Source organism: Sminthopsis crassicaudata, chromosome 3, assembly GCF_048593235.1.
Source record: "Sminthopsis crassicaudata isolate SCR6 chromosome 3, ASM4859323v1, whole genome shotgun sequence".
NCBI lineage: Eukaryota > Metazoa > Chordata > Mammalia > Dasyuromorphia > Dasyuridae > Sminthopsis > Sminthopsis crassicaudata.
The window spans coordinates 244,628,585-244,654,225 of NC_133619.1; the positions used below are offsets into that span (position 1 = coordinate 244,628,585).

At 34.8% G+C, this 25,641-nt stretch overlaps 1 protein-coding gene across 1 annotated transcript in view; it reads right to left on the minus strand.

Moving 5' to 3' along the window:
- Positions 1-25,641, minus strand: part of GABRG3 (gamma-aminobutyric acid type A receptor subunit gamma3) — a 942,413-nt gene that overhangs the window by 45,431 nt on the left and 871,341 nt on the right. Inside the window, exon 7 of the mRNA XM_074300313.1 lies at positions 4,314-4,466. Within this exon, the coding sequence (XP_074156414.1) occupies positions 4,314-4,466 (153 nt within the window). The remainder of the gene's footprint in view (positions 1-4,313; positions 4,467-25,641) is intronic.

Here is a 25,641-nt window from a genome sequence, read left to right on the forward strand (position 1 = left end):
AAAAAACACAAATAAACATTATCTCTATTTTATTGTGTTTTTATTTATTTTGCTAAACATTTTCCAATTACATTTTAATCTGGTTCAGACTCAGAAGTTAAATTTTATAAGTATTACAGCTTTGGCATAACAGATATTTGACAAGGTACTGGATTTAAGATCATGAAGATATTAATTCAAATTCTGCCTCAGACATGTTTTAACACAATTGCTAGGGATAATTCACTTAATTCTTTCTCATTTGTAAAAAGGAGGGAGTTGGATTTGATGGCTTCTAAGATACTATCCATGAGCCTATTTTATCAATGAATCATAACTGAGATAGGATTTGTTACTATACTGCTTTTCACTTTTGTTTGTTTTGTTTTCATGACCCAATAGTGTTTTTTGGTTGAACTTGGAAAATATAACTTTGTTTCCTCAAATCAGCTATACTACAGAGCAAAATATCCACCTTCTATTAAAATTTTCACGATTTGTTTCAATAAAACTTTCTAATTACTTGCTATTGTTTAATATATTTTGAGGTCAAAAGGAGTTTCCTGGAATTGAAAAATTATTAAACTTGAGTATCTTGCTATGTCACTTGGATAAACTTACTTTGATGAATCATCAAATCCAAGATTTTTTGAATTCTATGCTTTTGAAACTTTTGCTTCATAACTTATTGACCATAATTAGCCTGAAAGTTAATGGAACTACTTAGTTCATTTAGGAAGGTACACGTTATACCAATGAAAAGGTAAGTCTGGAGTTCCAATACAAATAAAGTTCTTTAATTTGGAGACCATATCTGAGAACATAATATTAAAAGTGGAATAATACTTCCCATTAGTGTTTAATCCAACCCTATGAGTAAGGTTGTCCAGAAGCTGCACATGCTCCCTCTCTTTTTCTCTCTATGTATTTAGTTTCTTACTAATGCAAAATGGCAGCCTACAAACAGTTTAGAAGAACCATCACTGAGGATAACTCTTTCTCTCATTGTCCTTTTTGGCTTTCCCCCATATCACATAAGATAGATCAGTCAGTGACATCACTGTGATTATTCATACCATTTGGCTAAGGTAGGAGTTAATCAACTACAAGTCCTGTTGTGAAATAAAAGGCCCTTGTATACCTGAATAACTCCTCAGTTTTGTCATCCACCAATCCATAGCGACCTTAGGATTTCTGGGTCTTTCATTTCATCATGCAGTTAAATTATTTTATATATTTTGTTTCTTTCAGTTAAAATGTGAGTTATAAGAGCAGAGGCTATGTTTTTCTTCTTTTTTATATCTCTAATGCTTAACATAGTTTTTGTTATGGAGGAAATCAGACTTATACTGTATCATTTAAGAATCAATTCTTTATTGTAAGTGATTCTATTTTGTACTTCTCTATTCTTGAGTTAACTCAAGAATGCAGTTTTCCCTATTTTAAAGGTGTGGTTAGAAGGGAAAAAAAATTATCATTCATACAAATTAACCAATAACCAATCCTCTTGTCTTCTATATATTCTAGCCAGCTTAAGCTGATACCTCCTATCCTCATCCTCACACAAAAACAAGTCATCTGTCCTTGTATAGTTAGGGAAGGCTTACACATTCTCAAGGGGAAAACAAACCTTGTGATACTGATTACCTAGCCAAACTTAAAAGAGGCAGATAAGTTCCAAAAGAGCAATTAACATTTCTAAATTGTCAGACAAATGCATATTAGTCAAAACTGAATACTAATCCAATTGCCTCATTAAAGCCAATTGTAATGTTCCACAACTAATCAGACCCCCTCCTTTCTTGCTTATCATTAAAGAGTCCCCCCTTTTTCATTGGGATTTATTGCTGTATTGAGTTGGCTATAAGTTATATATGTCACTGTTAATAAACTGACTTGGACTATAGACCTTAGTTTACCTTTATTGAATTTACTGATGATATCACATATTACTTATAAATGTTTTTTTCATTCATACATTCATGGAGATAGTGCTTGTCTTGAAGTCAAGAATACAATTATAAAATTATAAAGCTAAAGCTAGAAAGGAGCGTGGAGTACATTCAATGTTCCTCATTTTGCAAATGAGGAAATTGAGGCCTGAGGAAAGCTAATAATTTACTCAAGGCTAAACTAGTAATGAGCATCAAAGGTACAATTTGAACCTAGAGTAACTGATTAGAGAGTCGGTGTTCTTTTGATTATACCATAGGGACCTGACTCACAACACATACTAACTAGCTCTCTACCATAACCAAGTTACTTAAATTCTAAGTTCCCCAGGCAATTTCTTCTTCAATTCAATAAAAGTGAGTCCATATTTATTAACTGCCTATTATATAAGTATAAAACCTTCTAAGAGTATGAGTTGCAGAGTTGTTAATTTGAGAGCAAGGGATTTTCACATGGGAAGTTGGCCACACAGATATAATCACATCTCTCCAAAAAGAGAGAAAAGGATTTGGGAAGTTTATATAAAATGTATAAAATAAATGAATCCATATTACATTTAACTGTGCTTCAGCATGAGATGCATTTTTTTTAAGTTTCCAAAACCACTGTTTGCAATATTTAGTTCTATTGTCGTTTACTTAAAAATAAAACAAAACAAAAAACTATTCTCTCCAATCTTAGATTGCATTATGTATTTGGGATCATTTGTTAAATTGTTAAAATCATTTATCAGTTGTGACCTATTCCCTGTGACAACATTCAGGATTTTCTTGCCAGAAATACTGGAGTACTTTGCTATTTCCTTCTCTAGCTCATCTTTACAAATGAGGAACTGAGGCAAACAAGGCTAAGTTACTTGTCAAGAGTCACACAGTAAGTGCCAAGAACAGATTTGAACTCATCCTGACTCCAGACCTACACTGTTACCTAGTACCCTATTTGGAACAAATACTATTAAATAATATCCAATGCAATATGGCATGCTCTGAATCACTTGCATTAACTTTCATCTCTGGAAAATTCATTTTGTTTTACAGGTACTTAACAGCTTTGTCCAGTATCCTGAGGAATATTTGTAAACATCATAAAATCACTAAAAACATTTTTCAAGGTCATAGTTAAATGATTCAAATATTTAAAGCTCACCTGAAAATTATCAGAAATGACTATATTACTTGTAAACAAATTGATAAACAAAAAAAAATTGTATGAAAATAATAGCACTTTAAGGTCTGTAAATTATATATATATGTATATATATATACATATATATGTTTTTGTGAATATCTGTGTAAATACAAATGCATGTGTATGTTTATATATTATATATAGATATAACATATATATGTATATATATATATATATATATATATATGTATATATATATATATATATATATATAATGTGTGTGTTTTTCTTATTGGATCATATAGTTATTTATCATACGATTATCATGCTTATCAGCAAGACTGTCTCAAGTTTGAAAGGGGAAAGAAAGACTCTAGATAAGTATTTAGCTAACATTAACTTAATATGGGGAAAAATCTGTAAACATTTTCAGTTAAATTAACATAGAGTTATTCTATCAAATGAATACATTTAGATTGGGCCTCACACTTATAATATATATCAATGAATCAAATTGTGTTCCTTATAGAAAGAAAGAAGAGGGAAGTTAATTTGGTAAAACTTAAGGGAAATAATTATTTCTCTCTATCATGTATTTTGATGGAATAAAGACATTTCACCATCATTAAACAAACATAATCAATTTAATTTATAGAATATAAAGTTATATAATCATACAATCGAATAAATAAAGTTTTATGGTGGATGTTAAATTTCATTTGTATATCCCAAAGTGATTAATGCTTTATCTTTGACATTCTGGTTATACTTAAAAATAATTTCTTTCCTGTCATTAGTATTTTAAATATTTATTAAAATTAATCTAGTAATTCAAAACAAAACTAATAAATTAAACAAACTCTTTAAGAATAAAAGTTTGGGACTAGTCGTATGTATGCAAATGAACAAATGGAGTATTTGGAATTAACTAAATTAAGTCACATACTCAGTCCACACAAGCACATCAATTTCAGATCAAGAAGTGAAACCAAAGACATTTATTATAAGCATATTTTGGGTGTTTCATCCATTCATATTCTGTCTTAATAGAAGTTCTGTGTATCCCAAGCATACAAAAAATCATGTAGCCAATAAACATTAGTGACTCAGATATTAAAAATGTTAATAATGGAACAATCTACAAAATTGAGATAATTTATTTTTAATTATTTCCCTTCAATAGCAAGAATATTTTTATACTTCCTCCCATCCAAAAGAGATAAAAATCTCAGAAAAAGTGTTTAGAATCTTACCTAAAGCTGTTCTTGCTGGTGTGGCATCTTTTTTAATCCAAAAAGACACCCAGGATAAAACGACTGTTAGTATACAAGGAATATATGTCTGAATAGTGAAGTAGCCCATTCTTCTGCTCAAATCAAAATAAATAGTCATGACTACATAATCACCTGCAACAAAAATATGTATTGAATCAGATAGAGTACATTAAATTTCATGCATGAACAAAGAGTCTAATACAGACCAGAAAATTTAATTATCACATAATTTAACTTATTATATCATTTCCTGCACAGTTTATTCTCATTTCAAAAGTGCATGATTTTATCTTTTACTCAGCCTTTTACTACAAATATGTATTTGTGTATACTTTGGAAATATTATCCTGATTCCTCATCAGTATAAGAAGTTGACTTGCTTTCTCAAAAGTAATACCAGTAGACTCTAAATGTTACCAGGATCTGCCATATTTATTTATTTATTTATTTATTTTTTTTTTTAATTTTTATTTTTTTTTTATTTTTTTTTTAATTTTTTTTATTATATATATATATATATATATATTTTATAATATTATCCCTTGTATTCATTTTTCCAAATTACCCCCCCTCCCTTATTCCCTCCCCCCGACGACAGGCAATACCATACATTTTACATGTGTTACAATATAGTCTAAGTACAATACATGTGTGTGAATATCATTTTCTTGTTGCACAATAAACATTAGAATCCAAAGGTACATGCAACCTGGGCAGACAGATATTAGTGCTAACAATTTACATTCCCCTCCCAGTGTTTCTTCTCTGGGTGTATCTACCTCTGTCCATCATTGATCAACTGGAAGTGAGTTGGATCTTCTTTATGTTGAAGATTTCCACTTCCATCAGAATACATCCTCATACAGCATTGTTGTTGAAGTATACAGTGATCTTCTGGTTCTGCTCATTTCACTCAGCATCAGTTGATTTAAGTCTCTCCAACCCTCTCTGTATTCCTCCTGCTGGTCATTTCTTACTGAGCAATAATATTCCATAACCTTCATATACCATAATTTACCCAACCATTCTCCAACTGAGGGACATCCATTCATCTTCCAGTTTCTAGCTACAACAAAAAGAGCTGCCACAAACATTTTGGCACATATATGTCTCTTTCCGCTCTTTAGTATTTCTTTGGGATATAATCCCAGTAGTAGCGCTGCTGGGTCAAAGGGTATGCACAGTTTGATAACTTTTTGGGCATAATTCCAGATTGCTCTCCAGAATGGCTGGATTCTTTCACAACTCCACCAGCAATGTATTAGTGTCCCAATTTCCCCACATCCCCTCCAACATTTGTCATTATTTGTTCCTGTCATCTTAGCCAATCTGACAGGTGTGTAGTGGTATCTCAGAGTGGTCTTAATTTGCATTTCTCTGATCAGTAGTGATTTGGAACACTCTTTCATGTGAGTGGATATAGTTTCAATTTCTTCCTCTGAGAATTGTCTGTTCATATCCTTTGACCATTTATCATTTGGAGAATGGTTTGGTTTCTTATAAATTATGGTCAGTTCTCTATATATTTTGGAAATGAGACCTTTGTCAGAACCTTTGTTTTTAAAAATATTTTCCCAATTTGTTACTTCCCTTCTAATCTTGTTTGCATTAGTATTATTTGTACAGAAACTTTTTAGTTTGATGTAATCAAAATCTTCTATTTTGTGATCAATAATGATCTCTAGTTCTCCTCTGGTCATAAATTCCTTCCTCCTCCACAAGTCTGAGAGGTAGATTATCCTCTGTTCCTCTAATCTATTTATTATCTCCCTCTTTATGCCTAAATCATGGACCCATTTTGATCTTATCTTGGTATATGGTGTTAAGTGTGGATCCATATCTAATTTCTGCCATACTAATTTCCAGTTTTCCCAACAATTTTTTCCGAATAATGAATTTTTATCCCTAATGTTGGAATCTTTGGGTTTGTCAAAGATTAGATTGCTATAGATGTACCCTTTTTTGTCCTTTGTATCTAATCTGTTCCACTGATCTACCGGTCTATTTCTTAGCCAATACCAAATGGTTTTGGTGACTGCTGCTATATAATATAGCTTTAGATCAGGTACACTTAGACCACCTTCCTCTGAGTTTTTTTTCATTAGTTCCCTTGCATTTCTTGACCTTTTATTCTTCCATATGAATTTTGTTGTTATTTTTTCTAGGTCATTAAAATAGTTTCTTGGAAGTCTGATTGGTATAGCACTAAATAAATAGATTAGTTTGGGGAGTATTGTCATCTTTATTATATTCGCTCGGCCTATCCAAGAGCACTGAATGTCTTTCCAATTATTTAAATCTGATTTTATTTTTGTGGCAAGTGTTTTGTAATTTTTCTCATATAATTCCTGACTTTTCTTTGGTAGATGGATTCCCAAATATTTTATACTCTCAACATTTGTTTGGAATGGAATTTCTCTTTGTATCTCTTGCTGTTGCATTTTGTTAGTGATATATAAAAATGCCGAGGATTTATGTGGATTTATTTTGTATCCTGCCACTTTGCTGAAATTTTGAATTATTTCTAGTAGCTTTTTAGCAGAGTCTTTGGGGTACTCTAAGTATACCATCATGTCATCTGCAAAAAGTGATAGTTTAATTTCCTCATTTCCTACTCTAATTCCTTGAATCTCTTTCTCGGCTCTTATTGCCGAGGCTAGCGTTTCTAGTACTATATTGAATAGTAATGGTGATAGTGGGCAACCTTGTTTCACTCCTGATCTTACTGGGAAAGGTTGCAGTTTATTTCTATTGCATATTATGCTTACTGACGGTCTTAAATATATACTCCTGATTATTCTAAGGAATAATCCATTTATTCCTATACTCTCAAGAGTTTTTAGTAGGAATGGATGTTGGATTTTGTCAAATGCTTTTTCTGCATCTATTGAGATGATCATATGGTTCTTATTAATTCTGATTATTAATATGGTCAATTATATTAATAGTTTTCCTAATATTAAACCAGCCCTGCATTCCTGGAATAAATCCTACTTGATCATAGTGTATTATCTTGGAGATGATTTTCTGAAGTCTTTTTGCTAATATCTTATTTAAGATTTTAGCATCAATATTCATTAAGGAGATTGGTCTATAATTTTCTTTCTCAGTTTTCGATCTACCAGGTTTAGGTATCAGTACCATGTCTGTGTCATAAAAGGAATTTGGTAGGACTCCTTCATCCCCTATTTTTTCAAATAATTTATATAACATTGGGGCTAATTGTTCTTTAAATGTTTGGTAGAATTCACATGTGAATCCATCTGGCCCTGGGGATTTTTTCCTGGGGAGTTGATTAATAGCTTGTTCTATTTCTTTTTCTGAAATGGGACTATTTAAGCAATTTATCTCCTCCTCTGTTAATCTAGGGAGCCTATATTTTTGGAGGAAGTCATCCATTTCACTTAAGTTATCAAATTTATTGGCATAAAGTTGGGCAAAGTAACTCCTTATTATTTCTCTAATTTCCTCTTCATTGGTGGAAAGATCCCCCTTTTCATTTGTAAGACTATCAATTTGATTTTCCTCTTTCTTTTTTTTGATCAAATTTACCAAAGGTTTATCTATTTTATTGGCTTTTTCATAAAACCAACTCTTGGTTTTATTTATTAATTCAATAGTTTTTTTACTTTCAATTTTATTGATTTCTCCTTTTAATTTTTGTATTTCGAGTTTAATTTTTGGTTGGGGGTTTATAATTTGGTCTTTTTCTAGCCTTTTAAGTTGTAAGCCCAATTCGTTAATCTTCTCTTTCTCAATTTTCTTCAAATAAGCCTCTAAAGATATAAAATTTCCCCTTATTACCGCTTTAGCTGCATCCCAAAGATTTTGATATGATGTCTCATCATTATCATTATCTTGGGTGAAATTGTTAATTGTTTCTATAATTTGCTCTTTCACCCAGTCATTCTTTAAGATGAGATTATTCAGTTTCCAATTAATTTTTGGTCTATTTACCCCTAACTTTTTACTGAATGTAGCTTTTATTGCATTGTGATCTGAGAAGAAGGCATTTATTATTTCTGCCTTCCTACATTTAATTTTGAGATCTTTATGTCCTAATATATGGTCAATTTTTGTATAGGATCCATGAACTGCTGAGAAGAAAGTATATTCCTTCCTATTGCCATTCAGTTTTCTCCAAAGGTCTATCATACCTAGTTTTTCTAATGTTCTATTTACTTTTTTAATTTCTTTCTTGTTTGTTTTGTGGTTTGATTTGTCTAAATCTGAGAGTGCAAGGTTGAGATCTCCCACTATTATAGTTTTACTGTCTATTTCTTCTTGCAGTTCTCTTAACTTTTCCTTTAGAAAGTTAGATGCTATACCACTTGGTGCATATATGTTTAGTATTGATATGGCTTCATTATTTATGCTACCTTTCAGCAGGATATAGTTTCCTTCCTTATCTTTTTTAACGAGATCTACTTCTGCTTTTGCTTGATCTGAGATAAGGATAGCTACCCCTGCTTTTTTGGCTTTACCTGAAGCATAATAGGCTCTGTTCCAACCTTTTACCTTTACTCTGTATGTATCTCCCTGCTTTAAGTGTGTTTCCTGTAGGCAACATATTGTAGGGTTCTGCTTTTTGATCCAATCTACTATCCGTCTCCGTTTGATGGGATCGTTCATCCCATTTACATTTACAGTTAAAATTACTAATTCTGTATTTCCTGCCATCGTATTATCCCCAGATTATGCTTTTTTCCCTTGACCCCCCTGATCCCCCTCCCCGATATTTAATTTACAGACCCCCCTTGTGACGCGCAACCCTCCCTCTTTTTTTTTTTTTTTTTTTTTTTCGGATCCCTCCCCCCTCCCTCCAAGTCCCTTCACTTATTCCCCTTTTCCTTTTCCCTTTTCCTCTCCCCCCTTTTAATGAGGTGAGAGAAAATTCTCTGAAAAACAAATATGTTAATTATTTACTCTTTGAGCCTCTTCTGATGAGAGTAAGATTCACACAATGATTCTCCCCCTCACTAAGTTCCCTCAGATATGGTGTATTTTCTATGTCTCTTCCTGGGATGTAGTTTCCCTCTTTTTATCACTCCTTCCCCTTTTTCTGAACCGACCTCCTTCCCTTTACTACACCCCCCTTTTTTTCTTTTATATCAGTAAAATCAAATTATCCTTGAGTATTTTTTATATACCCACAACAGAGTTACAGTTCTCAAGGGTTCTGTGTACCTTTTTCTGTTTCTCTTCAGTCTTGTGGATGTAGATCAAATTTTTTGTTTAAGTCTGGTTTTTTTCTTAGAAACATATAGAATTCCTCTGTTTCATTGAATGACCATCTTCTTCCGTGGAAAAAGATGCTAAACTTAGCTGGGTAGTTCATTCTTGGTTGCAGTCCTTGATCTTTTGCCTTACGGAATATCAGGTTCCAGGCCCTTCTATCTTTTAATGTGGAGGCAGCCAGATCTTGGGTGACCCTTATTGTGGCACCTTGGTATTTAAATTGTTTTTTTCTAGCTGCTTGCAGGATTTTCTCCTTTGTGTGGTAATTCTGCAGCTTAGCCACAATATTCCGTGGTGTTCTTTTTTTAGGGTCTATTTCAGAAGGAGTTCGATGAATTCTTTCCACATCTACTTTCCCTTCTGTTTCTATTATCTCTGGACAGTTCTCTTTGATAATTTCCTGTAAAATAGAATCTAGGCTCTTTTTTTGGTCATAGTTTTCTGGAAGTCCAATAATCCGCAGATTATCTCTCCTAGATCTATTTTCCAGGTCTATAGATTTTCCCAGTAAGTATTTGACGTTGTTCTCCAGCTTCTCATTTTTTTTGTTTTGTTTGACTGATTCTTGGGTTCTCTGTGAATCATTCATTTCTATTTGTTCCATCCTGACTTTTAAGGAGTTATTTTCTTCTTTCACAGTTTTTAGTTCTTTTTGTAAATGCCCAATTTCGTTTTTAAATGAATTATTTTGCTCTATTGAATTTTTTTCCATTTCCCTAATTTTTTTTTTTGAGAATTATTTTCTTTTTCCAATTCAGAAATTCTATTTTCTTGAGACTTTTTTATCTTTTCCAATTCAGAAATCCTACTTTCCTGTGTTTTTTTAACCTTTTCTAATTCACTAATTTTGTTTCCCTGCATCTCCTGTGAATTCTTTATTTTTTCCAACTCCAATTTCAGGACGTTGTTATTCTCTATCATAACTTCCCTTTCCTTGCCCCATTTTTCTTCGATCTCCCTCAGTTTCTTATGAGCTTCTTCTAGGAGAGAGTTATGTGATGGGGGGTAGGAATCGTTCCCCTTTAGGTTGTTATCTTCTGAATCTTTGCTGTTAACTTCCTCGGGGTTGGATACCCGCTCTTTCTCTGTATAGAAGGAATCTATAGTTTTTCTAGCTTTTTTGCTCATACTTAAAAAATGTTTTGGGGTCTGTCCCTGGGGTAGGAAATTATTTACTTCTTTACCAGCTTCCTCCCAGACTGGATGGATGCAGCGGCCCCTGCGCCCGCGCTAAGAGAGAGCTCTGGGAGAGAGTTCCCCACCCCCTCCCTGGTAGTGCCCCAGAGGTGATTAGCACTGCTGTGCTTTGAGGGTGTAGAATAGTGAAGACAGCAAGAAGCTCAGCCTATGTGTCCGGGTGGGGAGTGGATGTCTGCAGCAGGTGACGTGAGAAGCCCCTGCGCTCAAACTGGAAGTGTCTGCCAGAAACCGCGGTCCCTAGTTCAAAGGTTCTGCTTCTCTGGGACTTCCTGGAGCTGAGTTCCACTCCCTCCAGCTAAGCTAGGCAGTGTGTGTTGCCTTGGGCCGTATCCACCCACTTGTCAGTCTCTTAACTATTCTCAGGAGGTAGCTGAGGCCACACCCCCTGGTGCCGAGATCTGTGCCTGAGTCACCCCCAGGGTGGGGGGGGGGGGGGAATCTAATCTGAGTTTTAAAATATTTTGGCTTTCTCTTCTGAACTGCTAAATAATTAGCAGAGAAGAGCTAACAGCCTGTGCCAGATTCCTTTACCTCAGTGGCTTCTCTGATCTCAGAGCCCCTCCCAGCGCAATGGGCGCAGTGTGCCCCTACCCCACCGTCTGTGCTGGTCTTTCTTATTCCTCCCCTGAGAACTGACCTTTCCTGTTGAAACTCCAGATTCTCTTCAGCTGGTAAGTCGTGCTTCCAGTCCTTGTGGTATCTATCAGTCCTGAGCTAATTTTGAGACTTAATTTATCTAATTGGTTGTGAGGGAGTGAGGACATTCACTGAGTCGTGTGTTTCTTCTCCGCCATCTAGGATCTGCCATATTTAAAAGACTTTAAATTAAAGCCCAGAAATAGATTGAGTCCACTTTCTGAGGGTCACCATAGCTACATTCAATGAGACATTTAAAACAGTAGTATGGTTCCTATCTGGAGAAATGTCAAGAAAGAGTATAAAGGTCTCCAAAAACAAAAAACAAAGAGAAAGTTCCAATAGACAGGAAAATATTTATTTCACTTCTTTTTGAAATAAAAAAGAACTTTACACTACAGAAATGTTTATCATTTAGTAAATGATTAAGAAATTCTGATATACAAATAAAGTGGAATGATATTGTACTATGAGATATTACACAGACCAGAATTTGAGAGAAACTTGAGAAGACTTGTCTGAACTGAGATAGGAAAAAAAAATTGGAAAATAATTCATTCTATTACGGTATGGTAAAAAAATAAATGATTTTATTACTAACTCTGATCAAGGAATTGTTAAATTATGATGTCAGAGTAATGATGATGAAGAATGCTACCCAACTCCTGCAAAATCAGACCAAGAGATTTGGATAAAGGCTATTCAAATTAAATCTTATTTTGCTCCCCATAAATGCTCTTTCCCCTGCTGTCTAGATGGTATTGTAAGTTTATATGTAGTAAGTATAAAGGAACATTAGCAGAAAATAAGATTGCTAAGTAGAACCTAAAAAACAAGCACAAATTATTTCTTTTTTTAAAATAGTTTTTACCAGATATATGCATGGGTAATTTTACAACATTGACAATTGCCAAACCTTGTGTTCTAATTTTTCCCCTCCTTCCCCCTCCCAGATGAAAGGTTAACCAATACATGTTAAATATGTTAAAGTATAAATTAAATACAATATATGTATACATGTCCAAACAGTTGTTTTGCTGTACAAAAAGATTCAGACTTTGAAATAGTATACAATTTATTTAAAAGATCAAAAGAATATAACATAAATTTCATCACAAATTAGCCAAAATTTACATACTCATGATATGTTCTGAATAAGGAGAAGCCATCTTAGTGCTGCTGTGAAGGTATTTTGGTCATATGATATGTAAATTTCAGAAAAAATTCAGAATTTCAACATTCCAGACCAGCAGAACACCAAAAGATGTTAATAAAGTTGGGAAAACATGGCTATGTTGAAAATGAAGTTTTAACAATAAATTTGGGAAGTAGTGGAGCCAAGATGGCAGAGTGGACACACACATCTTTCTGAACTCTCCTACTACTCTCACACTAATTACAAAATTCAGCTCTTGAAATAGTGCTTGACTGGTAGAATCCATGAATATTGGGAGTGCAGCAAATTACCAGCAGAAGATAATTTCGAAGATCACTAGAAGAGGTCTGTTTTGATCAGACATGGGGACTGGAGGAGGCTAGGGGAAGACAGGGAGATAAAGTACGGAGACCAGTGCATGCTGAGCAGACAAGGAACAGGTTGCTGTTTCTGTGGGTTGTAGAATCTATGGGGAGAGTAGCCCTGGTTGCGAGCCTGTAGTTCAGCAGAGAAGTCATAAAACATCCAACACAAATGCTTTTAAAGGTAGAGAGTGTACTCTAAAGCATGATAGTCTCATGTCACCTGGCCACGCACATCCAGCACTGGGAGTGACTCAGCAAGATCCCAGTGCAGCTGTCACTGCTTCTGGGTGTCTGTAGAGGGAGCTTAGCATTTACATGGCCCAAAAGTAGTTCCCGAATTTTTTTTTTTTTTTTTTTTTTTTTTTTATAAATGAGTAAAAGGCAAAGCCAGCTTTAAACTATAGACATCTTCTATAGAAAAAGAGAAGAGTAGATTTCAAACCCTGAGGAAATTAAAAGCAGATTGTATCCAGATGAAGCCCAAAGGGTGATATAATCTGATCCCCACCACACAAGGCTCTCCTGGAAGAAACTAAAAAAAAATCTTAAAAGAGAGCTAGAAGAAAAATGGGGAAAGGAAAGGAAAACTTTGCAGGAAGGTTTGGAAAAGGCATATAACTCATTGAAAGATAGATTGGAAAAAGAAAACAACTCCCTGAAAAACAGAATATATGAATTGTAAAAGGTAAAGAACTCTTAGGAAAACAGAATTTGTGAATTGGAAAAGATAAAGAACTCCCAAGAAAACAGAATTTGTGAATTGGAAAAATAAAATAACTCATTAAAAAGCAGAATTTGTGAAATGGAAAAAAAAAAAAACTTCCATATAACAAAACAACTCATTTAAAAACTTAATTGGACAAATACAAAAAGAAATGTTTAAAAGTAAACGAGGAAAATAATTCATTAAAAATCAGAACAGAACAAACAGAAATGAATGATTCTATGAGACATCAAGAATCAGTCAAGCAAAAACAGAAACAAAAAAATGAAAAAATAGAAAAAAATGTTAAATACCAACTTGGGAAAACAACAGACCTGGAAAATCAATCTAGGAGAGATAATCTAAGGAGTTTTGGACTTCCTGAGAACCATGATGAAAAAAGAAGAGCCTAGACACTATTTTTCAGGAAATCATCAAAAAGAACTGCCCAGATGACACAGAATAATAAGATTTTTTCAATAGCCACTGAAAGAATTCATTAAACACCTCCTGAAAGAGACCCCAAATTTAAAACTCCAAGGAATATTGTGGCTAAATGTTAGAACTATTGGAACAAGGAAAAACTATTACAAGCAGCCAGGAAAAAAAATTCAAATATTGAGGAATCACAATAAGGATTACACAGGATCTAACAGCTTCCACATTAAAAGATCTAAGGGCCTAGAATCTGATATTCTGAAAGGCAAAGGAACTTAGAATTCAGCCAAGAATAAACTACTCTACGAAAATTAGCATTTTCTTCCAGGGAAGAAGATCAGCATTCAATGAGACAGGTGAATTCCATTTATCTATGATAAAAACAAAAAACAAAAAACAAACAAACAAACAAAAAAAAAAAAGAGCTAAATAAAAAAATTTGACTTGCAAATATAGAACTCAAGAGAAGCATAAAAAGGTAGAAAGAACTTTTGAATACTGTATTTCTGTTATGGGTGTACAAAGAGAGTGCATGAATACTTTGATTTTATTGTTATAATATAAAAAAAAGAAACTAGACGTAGAAAGGGAATTATACCAGAAAAAGGGAAAGTGGAGGTAAAAAGAGGGAAAGTATATCCCACAAAGAGGCAAATAAACCTATTGTATCTGAGGGAAAGAAGAGAAGAGAGTGAATATTAATTGAACCTTACTCGCATCAGATTTGATTGAAAGAGAAAATAATATACATATTTCATTTACAGAGATACTTTTTTCACCTTATTCAAAAGTGGGAGGGCAAAAGCTAAAAGGGAAGGGGTAGGATAAATAGAAGGGAATACTGAAATAGTAGGGAAAAGGTATAAGAAAGGGAAAGGGGCTCTAAGGGGGAAGTATTTTGAAGAGGTAGGGCTGTATGAGGAAAGTGATGACCATAAATTAAATACAGGGGAGGGGAGTAAGGGGAAAAGGAAAGAGAAAAGCATAATCTGGTGATAGTAAGATGGCAGGAAATACAGAATTAGTAGTTTTAATGATAAATGTTGATGGGGTAATTTCTCCCATAAAGCAGAGGCAGATAGAGACTGGATGAAAAGCCAGAATCCTACAATATGTTGTTTACAGGAAACATATTTAAAGAAAGATAAAACATAGAGAGTAAAGGTAAAGGGGTGGAGCAGAATCTACTATGCTTCAGGTAAAGTCAAAAAAGGAGGGATGGCCTTCTTGATCTCAGATCAAGCAAAAGCAAAAATTGATCTAATTAAAAGAGATAAGGAAGGAAATTATATCTTCCTAAAGGGCAACATAGATAATGAAGCAATATCAATACTATACATATATGCACCAAGTGGTATAACATCTAAATTCCTAAAAGAGAAGTTAAGAGAGCTGCAAGAAGAAACACACAGAAAAACAGTGGGGGATCTCAATCTTACACTCTCAGACCTAGATAAATCAAACCACAAGATAAATAAGAAAGAAGTAAAAGGTAAGTAGAATACTAGAAAAGGTAGGTATGATAGCTTTTTGGAGAAAGTTGAACAGAGACAGAAAGGAGCACACTTTCTTCTGGGCAGTTCATGGAATCTATACAAAAAACTGACCATATAGTAGGACATAAAGACCTCAGAATCAACTGCAGAAAGGCAGAAATAATAAATAGGTTTTTTTCTTCAGATCATGATGCAATGAAAACTACATTCAATAAAAAGCCAGGGGAAAATAGATCAAAAAGTAACTGAAACAATAATCTCATCCTAAAGAATAAATGGGTGAAATAGCAAACCATAGACACAATTAATAATTTCATTCAAGAGAGAGACAATAATGAGATAGCATACCAAAATTTGTGGGAGGCAGCCAAATAAGGGGAAATTTTATATCTCTAAAGGCTTACTTGCATAAAATAGAGAAAGAGATCACGAAAAAGACCAAATTAAAGAAACCCCAATCAAATATTAAACTTGAAATTATTTTTTAAAATTAATTTTATAATTATAACTTTTTTTTTTTTACAATACATATGCATGGGTAATTTTTTTTACAACATTATCCCTTGAACTCATTTCTGTTCCGAATTTTTCCCTCTTTCCTTCCACCCCCTGCCCTAGATGGCAGGCAGTCCCATACACATTAAATATGTTATAGTATATCCTAGATACAATATGTGTGCAGAAACCAATTTCTTATTGCACAGGAAGAATTGGATTCAGAAGGTAATAATAACTTAGGAAGAAAAACAAAAATGCAAGCAGTTTATACTCATTTCCCAGTGTTCCTTCTCTGGGTGTAGCTTATTCTGTCCATCATTGATCAATTGGAACTGAATTAGATTTTCTCTTTGTTGAAGATATCCACTTCCAAGAGAATACATTCTCATACAGGATTATTGCTGAAGTGTATAATGATCTCCTGGTTTTGCTCATTTTACTCGGCATCAGTTCATGAAAGTCTCTCCAAGCCTCTCTGTATTCATCCTGCTGGTCATTTCTTACAGAAAAATAATATTCCATAACCTTCATATACCATAATTTACCCAACCATTCTTTAATTGATGGGCATCCATTTATTTTCCAGTTTCTAGCCACTATAAAGAGGGCTGCCACAAACATTTTGGCACATACAGGTCCCTTTCCCTTCTTTAGTAATTCTTTGGGATATAAGCACAGTAGTAACACTGCTGGATCAAAGGTTATGCACAGTTTGATAACTTTTTGGACATAATTCCAGATTGCTCTCCAGAATGGTTGGATTCTTTCACAACTCCACCAACAATGCATCAGTGTCCCTGTTTTCCTGCATCCCCTCCAACATTCATCATTATTTTTTCCTATCATCTTAGCCAATCAGACAGGTGTGTAGTGGTATCTCAGAGGTGTCTAAATTTGCATTTCTCTGATCATTAGTGATTTGGAACACTCTTTTATATGAGTGAAAGTTTCAATTTCGTCATCTGAAAATTGTCTGTTCACATCCTTTGACCATTTATCAATTGGAGAATGGCTTGATTTCTTGTAAATTAGAGTCAGTTCTCTATATATTTTGGAAATGAGGCCTTTATCAGAACATTTAACTGTAAAAATGTTTTCCCAATTTATTATTTCCCTTCTAATCTTGTTTGCATTAGTTTTGTTTGTACAAAAGCTTTTTAATTTGATGTAATCAAAATTTTCTCTTTTGTGATGAATAATGATCTCTAATTCTTCTTTGGTCACAAATCCCTTCCTCCTCCACAAGTCTGAGAGGTAAACTATCCTATTTTCCTCTAATTTATTTATGATCTCGTTAAACTTAAAATTCTAAAAATAAAAGGAGAAGTTAATAAAATTGAAAGTAAAAAAAAACTATTGAATTAATAAATAAAACTAAGAGTTGGTTTTATGGAAAAAACAATAAATAGATAAACCTTTCTTAAATCTGATCAGAAAAAGGAAAGAAACAAATCAAATTGTTAGTCTTAAAAATGAAAAGGGAGAACTTTTATTAATGAAGAGGAAATTAGAGCAATAATTAGGAGTTAATTTGCCCAACTTTATGCCAATAAATTTGATAAACTAAGTGAAATGGATTAATACCTACAAAAATATTGGTTGCCCAGATTAACAGATTAACTATTGCTTAAATAGTCCAATTTCAGAAAAAGAAATAGAACAAGCTATTAATCAACTCCCAGAGAAAATGTCTCCAGGAACAAATGGATTTACATGAATTCTACCAAACATTTAAAAAACAATTAAACCCAGTATTATATAAAATATTTGAAAAAATAGGGAATGAGGGATTTCTAACAAATTCCTTAGTTGACACAGATATGGTAGTGATAAATAAACCAGGTAGAACAAAAACAGAGGAAGAAAATTGTACAAGAACTTAAAGGGCCTGTTGATTCTCAGGCTTAGAGCCCAGTTTCAACTCTTCCTACACCAGAGCAGACTCTTGACCCTCCCCCATGAAATTCACCTTCCTGGGTAGAGGGAAGAGGAGTGGGAGGGGCAGTGATATCACTAGCACCTCCCTGACCCATGACTCCCTCCCTATGACTGCATTGCAAAAGGCACTACTTAAAGCCAAAGAGGAAGGGCAGAATACCTCTGATTTGAGAATATAAATTTATCCTTGATCGAACAACTTAATACTTTAGGTCAAGAAAGGAGAAGATACACTCCTTTTACTCTAGAAATTATCAAAGACCTGAAAAAGGCTTGCACTCTTTACAGTTCTATATCATCTTATGTCAAGATGTTATTATAGAATTTGGCTTATGAAATTTTAACCCTTAGTGATTGGAAATTTATAGCAAGGACATGCTTAGAATCTGGACAAAACTTGGTGTCTCTTTCTGAATATAATGAACTCTGTAGGATACAAGCCCAATGATATAGTCAAACTGGAGTTATCTGTGACCAACTAACTGGTGTAGATTCTTATGCAGACACTTCAGGACAGATTAATTACCCTATAGCAGCATATGAGCAAATTGCTTCTGCTGCTATCAAAGCATGGGGCCTTCTCCCAGTAAAACAAGATAGAGAAGAAGCCTTCATGAAAATAAAGCAAGGTTCAAATGAACTCTTTGCTGATTTTGTGGGATGTCTGCAGATAGCTGTCAGAAGAACTATTGGTGAAAATGCAGCAACAGAAATTATAAACTATAAAAGGAGTAAAAACTCCTGTTTTGCCTTCAAAAATTTATCTCAAAGGGGTAGCAGTAACTTCAGCTGCTCCTCCTAGGACAGACATGTAGGTGTCTGCCTTAACCTTTGGCCAATGCCTGGGCTAATTGGAACCTCTAATGACTGTATGATCTGCATCTGTGTCTACCAATCCTTCTAATAGGATGTCATTTATATAGATAGTGAATATCTAACTGCTGTCCAGAATATTCCTGGATTTTGTTGCTTGGAGTCATAATCTGGGCAACTATCACCAGATTGCCTATTAGTAGTCTGTATCAGTAAACCAAATGCTATTACTACTCTTGATTGATAAGTCACACAATGTCTACCTGTATTAGTTAACTACTGGGATAGTATCTACACATTCTCCAGTTTCCCACATCAGTCTATGAATGAACACTGTTTTGTAAGTACTCTCAAGAGGTGAAATGGTCAAGCCTACTGTGCCAGGAGGCAAGGGATTCACAGGGTGGAGAGGAACAGATTTCACTTCTCCAGGTTATCTCAGTTATCCCAGCTGCATACAATTCTATTCTCCCCATTTGTAATCCCTTTCTCCCATCAGATTGTTTCCTGGCAGATTGGTCATGTCTGGGTATTGAACTTCTAAAGGCTCCCTGGGTATAGCATTGGCTGCTATCATGCCCCAAGTTGTGTTTTGTTTTGTTTTGTTTTGTTTTGTTTTGTTTTGTTTTTGCCCTGGGCCCAGGCCCCCCATCCCAGTTCCCTGAATCAGTCTACATTCTGATGCCCAATGGAAGCCTCTGTTGCATTTTGGACATGGGTTTTGGGTCTTGTTCTCCTACCCTGTTTTCTCACTCTGTCTCTATGCCAACACTGAGATTTTAGATGCTTTATCACATTGAAAGCATTAGACTTGTTGTATGACACCTGTCTGCAAAAGTCCCACAATATCAGCAAAAATTTGGCCCTTGTACTATTTTTGTGAAGGTCTCTCCTTTGTCCTGCTTTTCTAGGGAAAACCCCATGATTTGATAACAGCAATAGCAATTTGCTCATACGCTGCTATGGTGTAATTAATCTGTACTGAAGTGTCTGCATAAGAACCTACACCTGTTAGTTGGTCATAGGTGATTGGAGTATTAACTCCACTTTGACTATTTTATTAGGCTTATATCCTACAAAGCTCACTATATTCAGAAAGCCACAACAAGTTTTGTCCAGGTTCTAAGCATGTCCTTGCTCTAGATTTCCAGTCTTTAGGGGTTAAAATTTCATAAGCCAAATTGTATAATAACATCTTAACATAAAATGATGTAGCCCCATAAAGAGTGCAAGCCTTTTTCAGGTCTTTGATGATTTCTAGATCAAAAGAAGTGTATCTTCTACTTTCTTGACCTGAAGAGTTAAACTGTTGAATCATAGGATGCATTTCTATTCTCAAAGCAGCTATATTCTGTCCTTCCTCTGTGGCTTTAAGTAATACCTTTTGCAATTTCTTCATAGGAGGGGATGATTGAAGGGGGTGGATATTGGTGAACTCACTGCTCCTCCCACTCCTCTTCTTCTCTCCACCCAGGAAGATGAAGTTGATGGGGGAGTGTCAAAGATCTGTTCTGGTGTAGGTGGAGTTGAAGCTGGGCTTTGAGAGTGAGAATCACCAGGCCTTTCAAGTTCACTTAAGTCCTCATGCCCTCTGGTGATCTTGTCATTAATCTGTCCTTTGTCTTCCTCTTTTTCCTCACACTTTCTCATCTGGCTGTTCTTAAAACCTTTCTTTTTTCTATAACTTATGGGATTCTTTAAGGCCAATTGTATTATGTTATATATGTAGAATGTTTCCTTAGAAACTGAATCAAGACCTTTATCATTGTAGTATTCACATGATTGACCTCCTGCTAGATTCCAATTATCTGCCCCTATTTCTTCTTCCTTGAAGAACCAAGGGAGAATGCATTCTAATGTATCCAAGAGTCCACCAATCTGCTCCCAAATTACAAGCAAACCTTGTCTCTTTATCAACCTAAATATGCTTTCTATAGAGCTCCCTCAGGGTGAGAGTGAGGGTGGGGTTGGGAGTAGGGGAGAATCTTTTCCTAATATCTGTCCCATTCCAGCTAGAAAAGGTTACTAGTTTAGCTCTTAACAAAGTACATTCCCTGTTTGTCTCTTAAAATACTCACCCTATTTCCTGGTCCCTGGGGACTTCTTCATTGAAATTAGGATACTTAGTTCACAGGTTGAGTGCCAAAGTGTAAAGTCCAGGCTAGCTCCCTGGAGGCCTCAGGAACATCTGGAGTCAGGATAAGTAAAAGTCCTTGGTCTTTAGGGGGAGAAGTGAAGGAGATAGACAAACTGCCAAAAGCTCGCCACCAACCTTCCTTCTCCTGGTCTTGCCACAAAGTGAAGTTTTCTGGTCTTTCTCACTCCACGCCCTAATCCTTACCTTTCTCTTAACCCCTAATATTGAGCCAGCATTATCTGTGAGAAGAGCAATTCCAAACATATCCTAATAGAGTCATTGTTTTATTTTGAATAGGTAATTAGCCTCAAGTGCTTTCTCTCTTGATCTTGAAGTTCCTTAAAGAGCTGATATATATTGGAAGCTCCAAATTTTATTTGGGCTGTGGCAATTCTTTGTATCACACCTACTGAATAGGCCAAATCATATATTATATTTATATTTCCTGGATAATAAGAGCTAGAATGACTGCATACATTTCATTCTACTGAGTGGACTGAAAAGGAGTTCTGACTACTCTCTTTATGGTTAAGTCATTAAAGTACACAACATAAACATTATGTTTGGATGCATCTGTAAAGGTAGTTGGTCCTTTAAGAGGAACTTTAGAAACTTTTTCTTCAAGAATCCATTGCCAATTATGTAATAGTCTGGTTATCTTTAACGGAGATCCATGTGTAAAATTTGGAACTGTGGCCAATAAAATTGTGCTGTATACTAACCTGTCTTAACTATAAAGAGAGTAGTCAGAACTCCTTTTCAGTCCACTCAGCAGAATGAATTTTATGCAATCATGCTTAATCTTACTTATTATCCAGGAAATGTAAATATAATATCTGACTTGGCCTATTCAGTAGGTGTAGTACAAAGAATTGTCACAGCCCAAATAATATATAAATATATATATATATATATATATATATATATATATATATATATATATATATATATATATATATATATATATATATATATATATATATCAGTTCTTTAAGGAAGTTCAAGATCAAGTGAGAAAGCATCCAGGTAAAATTTATAGCTTGTATGTCCACTCACATAGTGGACTTCCAGGACCTATTTTTGATGGTAATTCTAAGGCAGATAGCCTTCTAACCATGTTGGCCAATACTGCTTTATTTCAGGAATCCCAAGAATCTCATTCTAAATATCATCATGCTGCTCGAGCTTTATGTTTACAATATAGAATAAAAAGAGAGGAAGCTGGGGGCATAGTAAAAGCCTATACAGCTTGTATTCCTTTCCACGCTCCTACACTCCCTCCAGGGAAGAACCCTCTTGGTTTGATACCCAATGAAATTTGGCAAATAAATGTGACTCATTATAAATCTTTTGGATTCACTTTTGCAATACCAACAGCAAAAGAGACAGTCCGAGTGGTCACTGAATTTCTTATATAAGCATTTGCAATTATGGGTGTGCCATAAGCAATAAAAACAGATAATGGATGTATATATATTTCTATAGATTTTGCACACTTTTATGCACCGTATAAGATTTTACACACCACTCACATACCCTTTAACCCTCAAGGACAGGCAATATTAGAGAGGAGAAACAGACATTAAGATACTCCTTGAAAAAAACAAAAGAAAGGGGGAGCCACAGGTAACCCTGAAGAACTTCTAAATTTAGCTCTTCATATTATTAACTTTTGATTTTTGACAAAGATGCACTGGCTCTAGCAGACAGGTATTATAATCCACCAGAGCAGTAGTGTCGAATGTAAGCAACTCCATTATCTTTAGATAATCACCAGGTGTTGTGGAGAGATCCAGAAAGTGATGAATGGAAGGGACCAGATAGATTAACTGATTGGGGGAGAGGATTTGCTTGTATCTTTACAGATGGAGAAGGAATCAGATGGATGCCAACGAGCCATATTTGCTTTGTGCATTGGAGAAAGACAGAGCAGATCCTTGAAACAAAGGAAAAGATCCAAGAAACATCGGATGATTCCATCGCTGATTGTGCCCACCACTGAAAGAACATGGCAGTTATGGCAATAGACTCATGCACATCAAAAATCATTAACAAGACTGTTGCAGGACTTCAGAATCTGCAGTAATCATTGGATTCCCTGACATATAAAGTAATGAACAATAGATTGGTTTTGGACTATCTCATGGCTGCTGAAGGAGGTGTATATATGATTGCTATTTGCATACCCTCCTTCTAGGACTTGTGGAAATCTTTTTCAACACCAAGTTGATTCATATTGTTTGTTATATCACTACTTGAAAGCACAATTCATATTTGTTATGCCACATTGAGCCTGCACTGGCTGTGGGGAGAGGCATCACTACTAACCTGTGCTTTATTGCTATGTGCTTGTATAATACCTGCCATGCTGTTGAGTTTGTGCATACCTGTTTCTAATAAGATCTGTCAGCCCAGAAACCCACTAACAATATCTGGTTTGACTCCCTACTTCCCTTGTATTTCACCTCCCTTTCTGAGAAGTCAGGGAAGATGTGATCATCTTCTTTTTAATGCTTTCACTTCCCTTCTTGAGAAGTCGGGGGGGGGAGGCATGATAACCTCCTTTTTTGTATTGTCACCCCCTTTTTTGAGAAGTCAGAGAGGGCATGATCACCTCCTTTTTGGGGTTCTCACCTCCCTGAGAAGTCAGGGAGGGTATGACCACTTGTGTTCTAAAACAAAAGAAAGTTGGAGCTATAAAGGGCTCATACTTTGAATAGGTGCACTTGAATCTGACAACTGAGCACTTAAGGCTAATTACCTATTCAATGTGAGATAATGGCTCTATATACATATTTAGAAGAGATGGTGATGTGATGGCTCTCCTCACCATTGGTGCTTGCTGAATGTTTGGTCTTGAGATAATCATAGGCAAGGATTGGAGGGTGGGGGGAGAGAAGTCAGAGTCACTAGGTGGCAGGACGAGGAGAGAGGCTGGAGACTCCGGACTCCATAATGCAGGATACATCTTTGGTAAGCTGTGTGGCTGCTTGCCTGCCTCTTTCACTTCTTCCCCTAAAGGCCAAGGACTTTGATTTATCCTGACTCAAGCTGATCCTGAGGCCTTCCAGGGTACTAGCCCATATTTTATAGTTATGGACCATTATTGTTCTGTAAAAAATGACTAGCAGGATGATTTCAGAGAGACTTGGAGAGACTTACATGAATTGATGCTAAGTGAAATGAGCAGAACCAAGAAATCATAATACACAACTACAATAAGATTATATAATGATCAATTCTGATGGATGTGGCTCTTTTCAACAATGAGTGATTCAAACCAATTTCAATTGTTTAGTAATGAAAAGAAGAGAATTATGGGAAATGAGTGTGGACCACAAGATAGCATTTCCTCTCTTTCTGTTATTGTTTGCTTGCATTTTTGTTTTTCTTTTCAGGTTTTTTTTATTTCTTTCTACATCTGATTTTTTGTGCACCAAGATAACTGTATAAATATGTATACATATATTGGATTGAACATATACATTAGCATATTTAACATGTATTGGACTACCTGCCATCTAGGGGAGAGAGTGGGGAAAAGGAGGGGAAAAGTTGGAACAAAAAGTTTTGCAAGGGTCAATGTTGAAAAATTATCCATGCATATGTTTTGTAAATAAAAAGCTGTAATAAAAACAATAAATTTGAGATGTTTTGGATATATTAATAAACTGAACCCCACAATGACATGGACATAAGTTAATTTGTTTCTCAAAAATACCCTATAAAATGAGATTTTAATTTCCTATTCTCACGCTTCTTGTTAGTGCAAAGCATTCTCCCATCTCCTTCAACTTCATGCTGCCTAGGTCATCAAACTCTAATCCATGGTTATTTGAGTGATTATCTGTACCTTTCTCCTATCTCCCTTCACCATCTTATCCCCACATTCCCTGTCTGCCTCTGTATGTCTTTCACTGCTTATCATTGTATTGTCACTATCTCATTAAACTATGATTGTTACTCCATTTCTCATCCCAAGTCATGGCCTTTCCCAGTCATTACCCAAAGAACTGGGCATTTTTGCCCCATTTCATCATTTCATAAATTAATTAAAAATCCAGAGAGAATAAAATAATTTGCTTTGCTTTAATATCCTCATTTGTTACAAAGGTTTTGCTTTTATTTTTATGTTTCTAGTGTGCATGGTGGAAGTTAAGAATAAAAAAAATAAACATTGGATAATTAGAAAAAAGTAATTAAAATAAGAGAATAGAGATGTGGGTTCAGGTGAAGTATACAGTGAGGAAAACTATGTTACAGGTAACACAATCTTGATCACATGGAGGAAACAACTTACAAAATAACACAAGGAATAGAACATATGATGATGATGATGACAATGACAAAATTCATAGATAATGTTAACTAACCAAAGTGACCAAGGACATCAATATCTACCAAATTACACACCTATTTTCTTATCTCTGGAAATTCTTTATAAGCAGGATCTGTACTCATATTTCTAGAGTATCTTTGATGAAAATATAAAAAGGACTTAGGAAGGCTATCTTTGGGAAATTATTCTCCAATGCATATTGTGATTTCATTGCCACAAAGCTTATTTAAAGAAGCAAAGAATATAGGATCCTACTGTGTTTATTGTTTTTTATTTACAAAAGCACTTTAGATTCAGAGCAAAAATCAGCCTTAAGTTTCCATCTCTGATGACACTTTCTCATGTATATG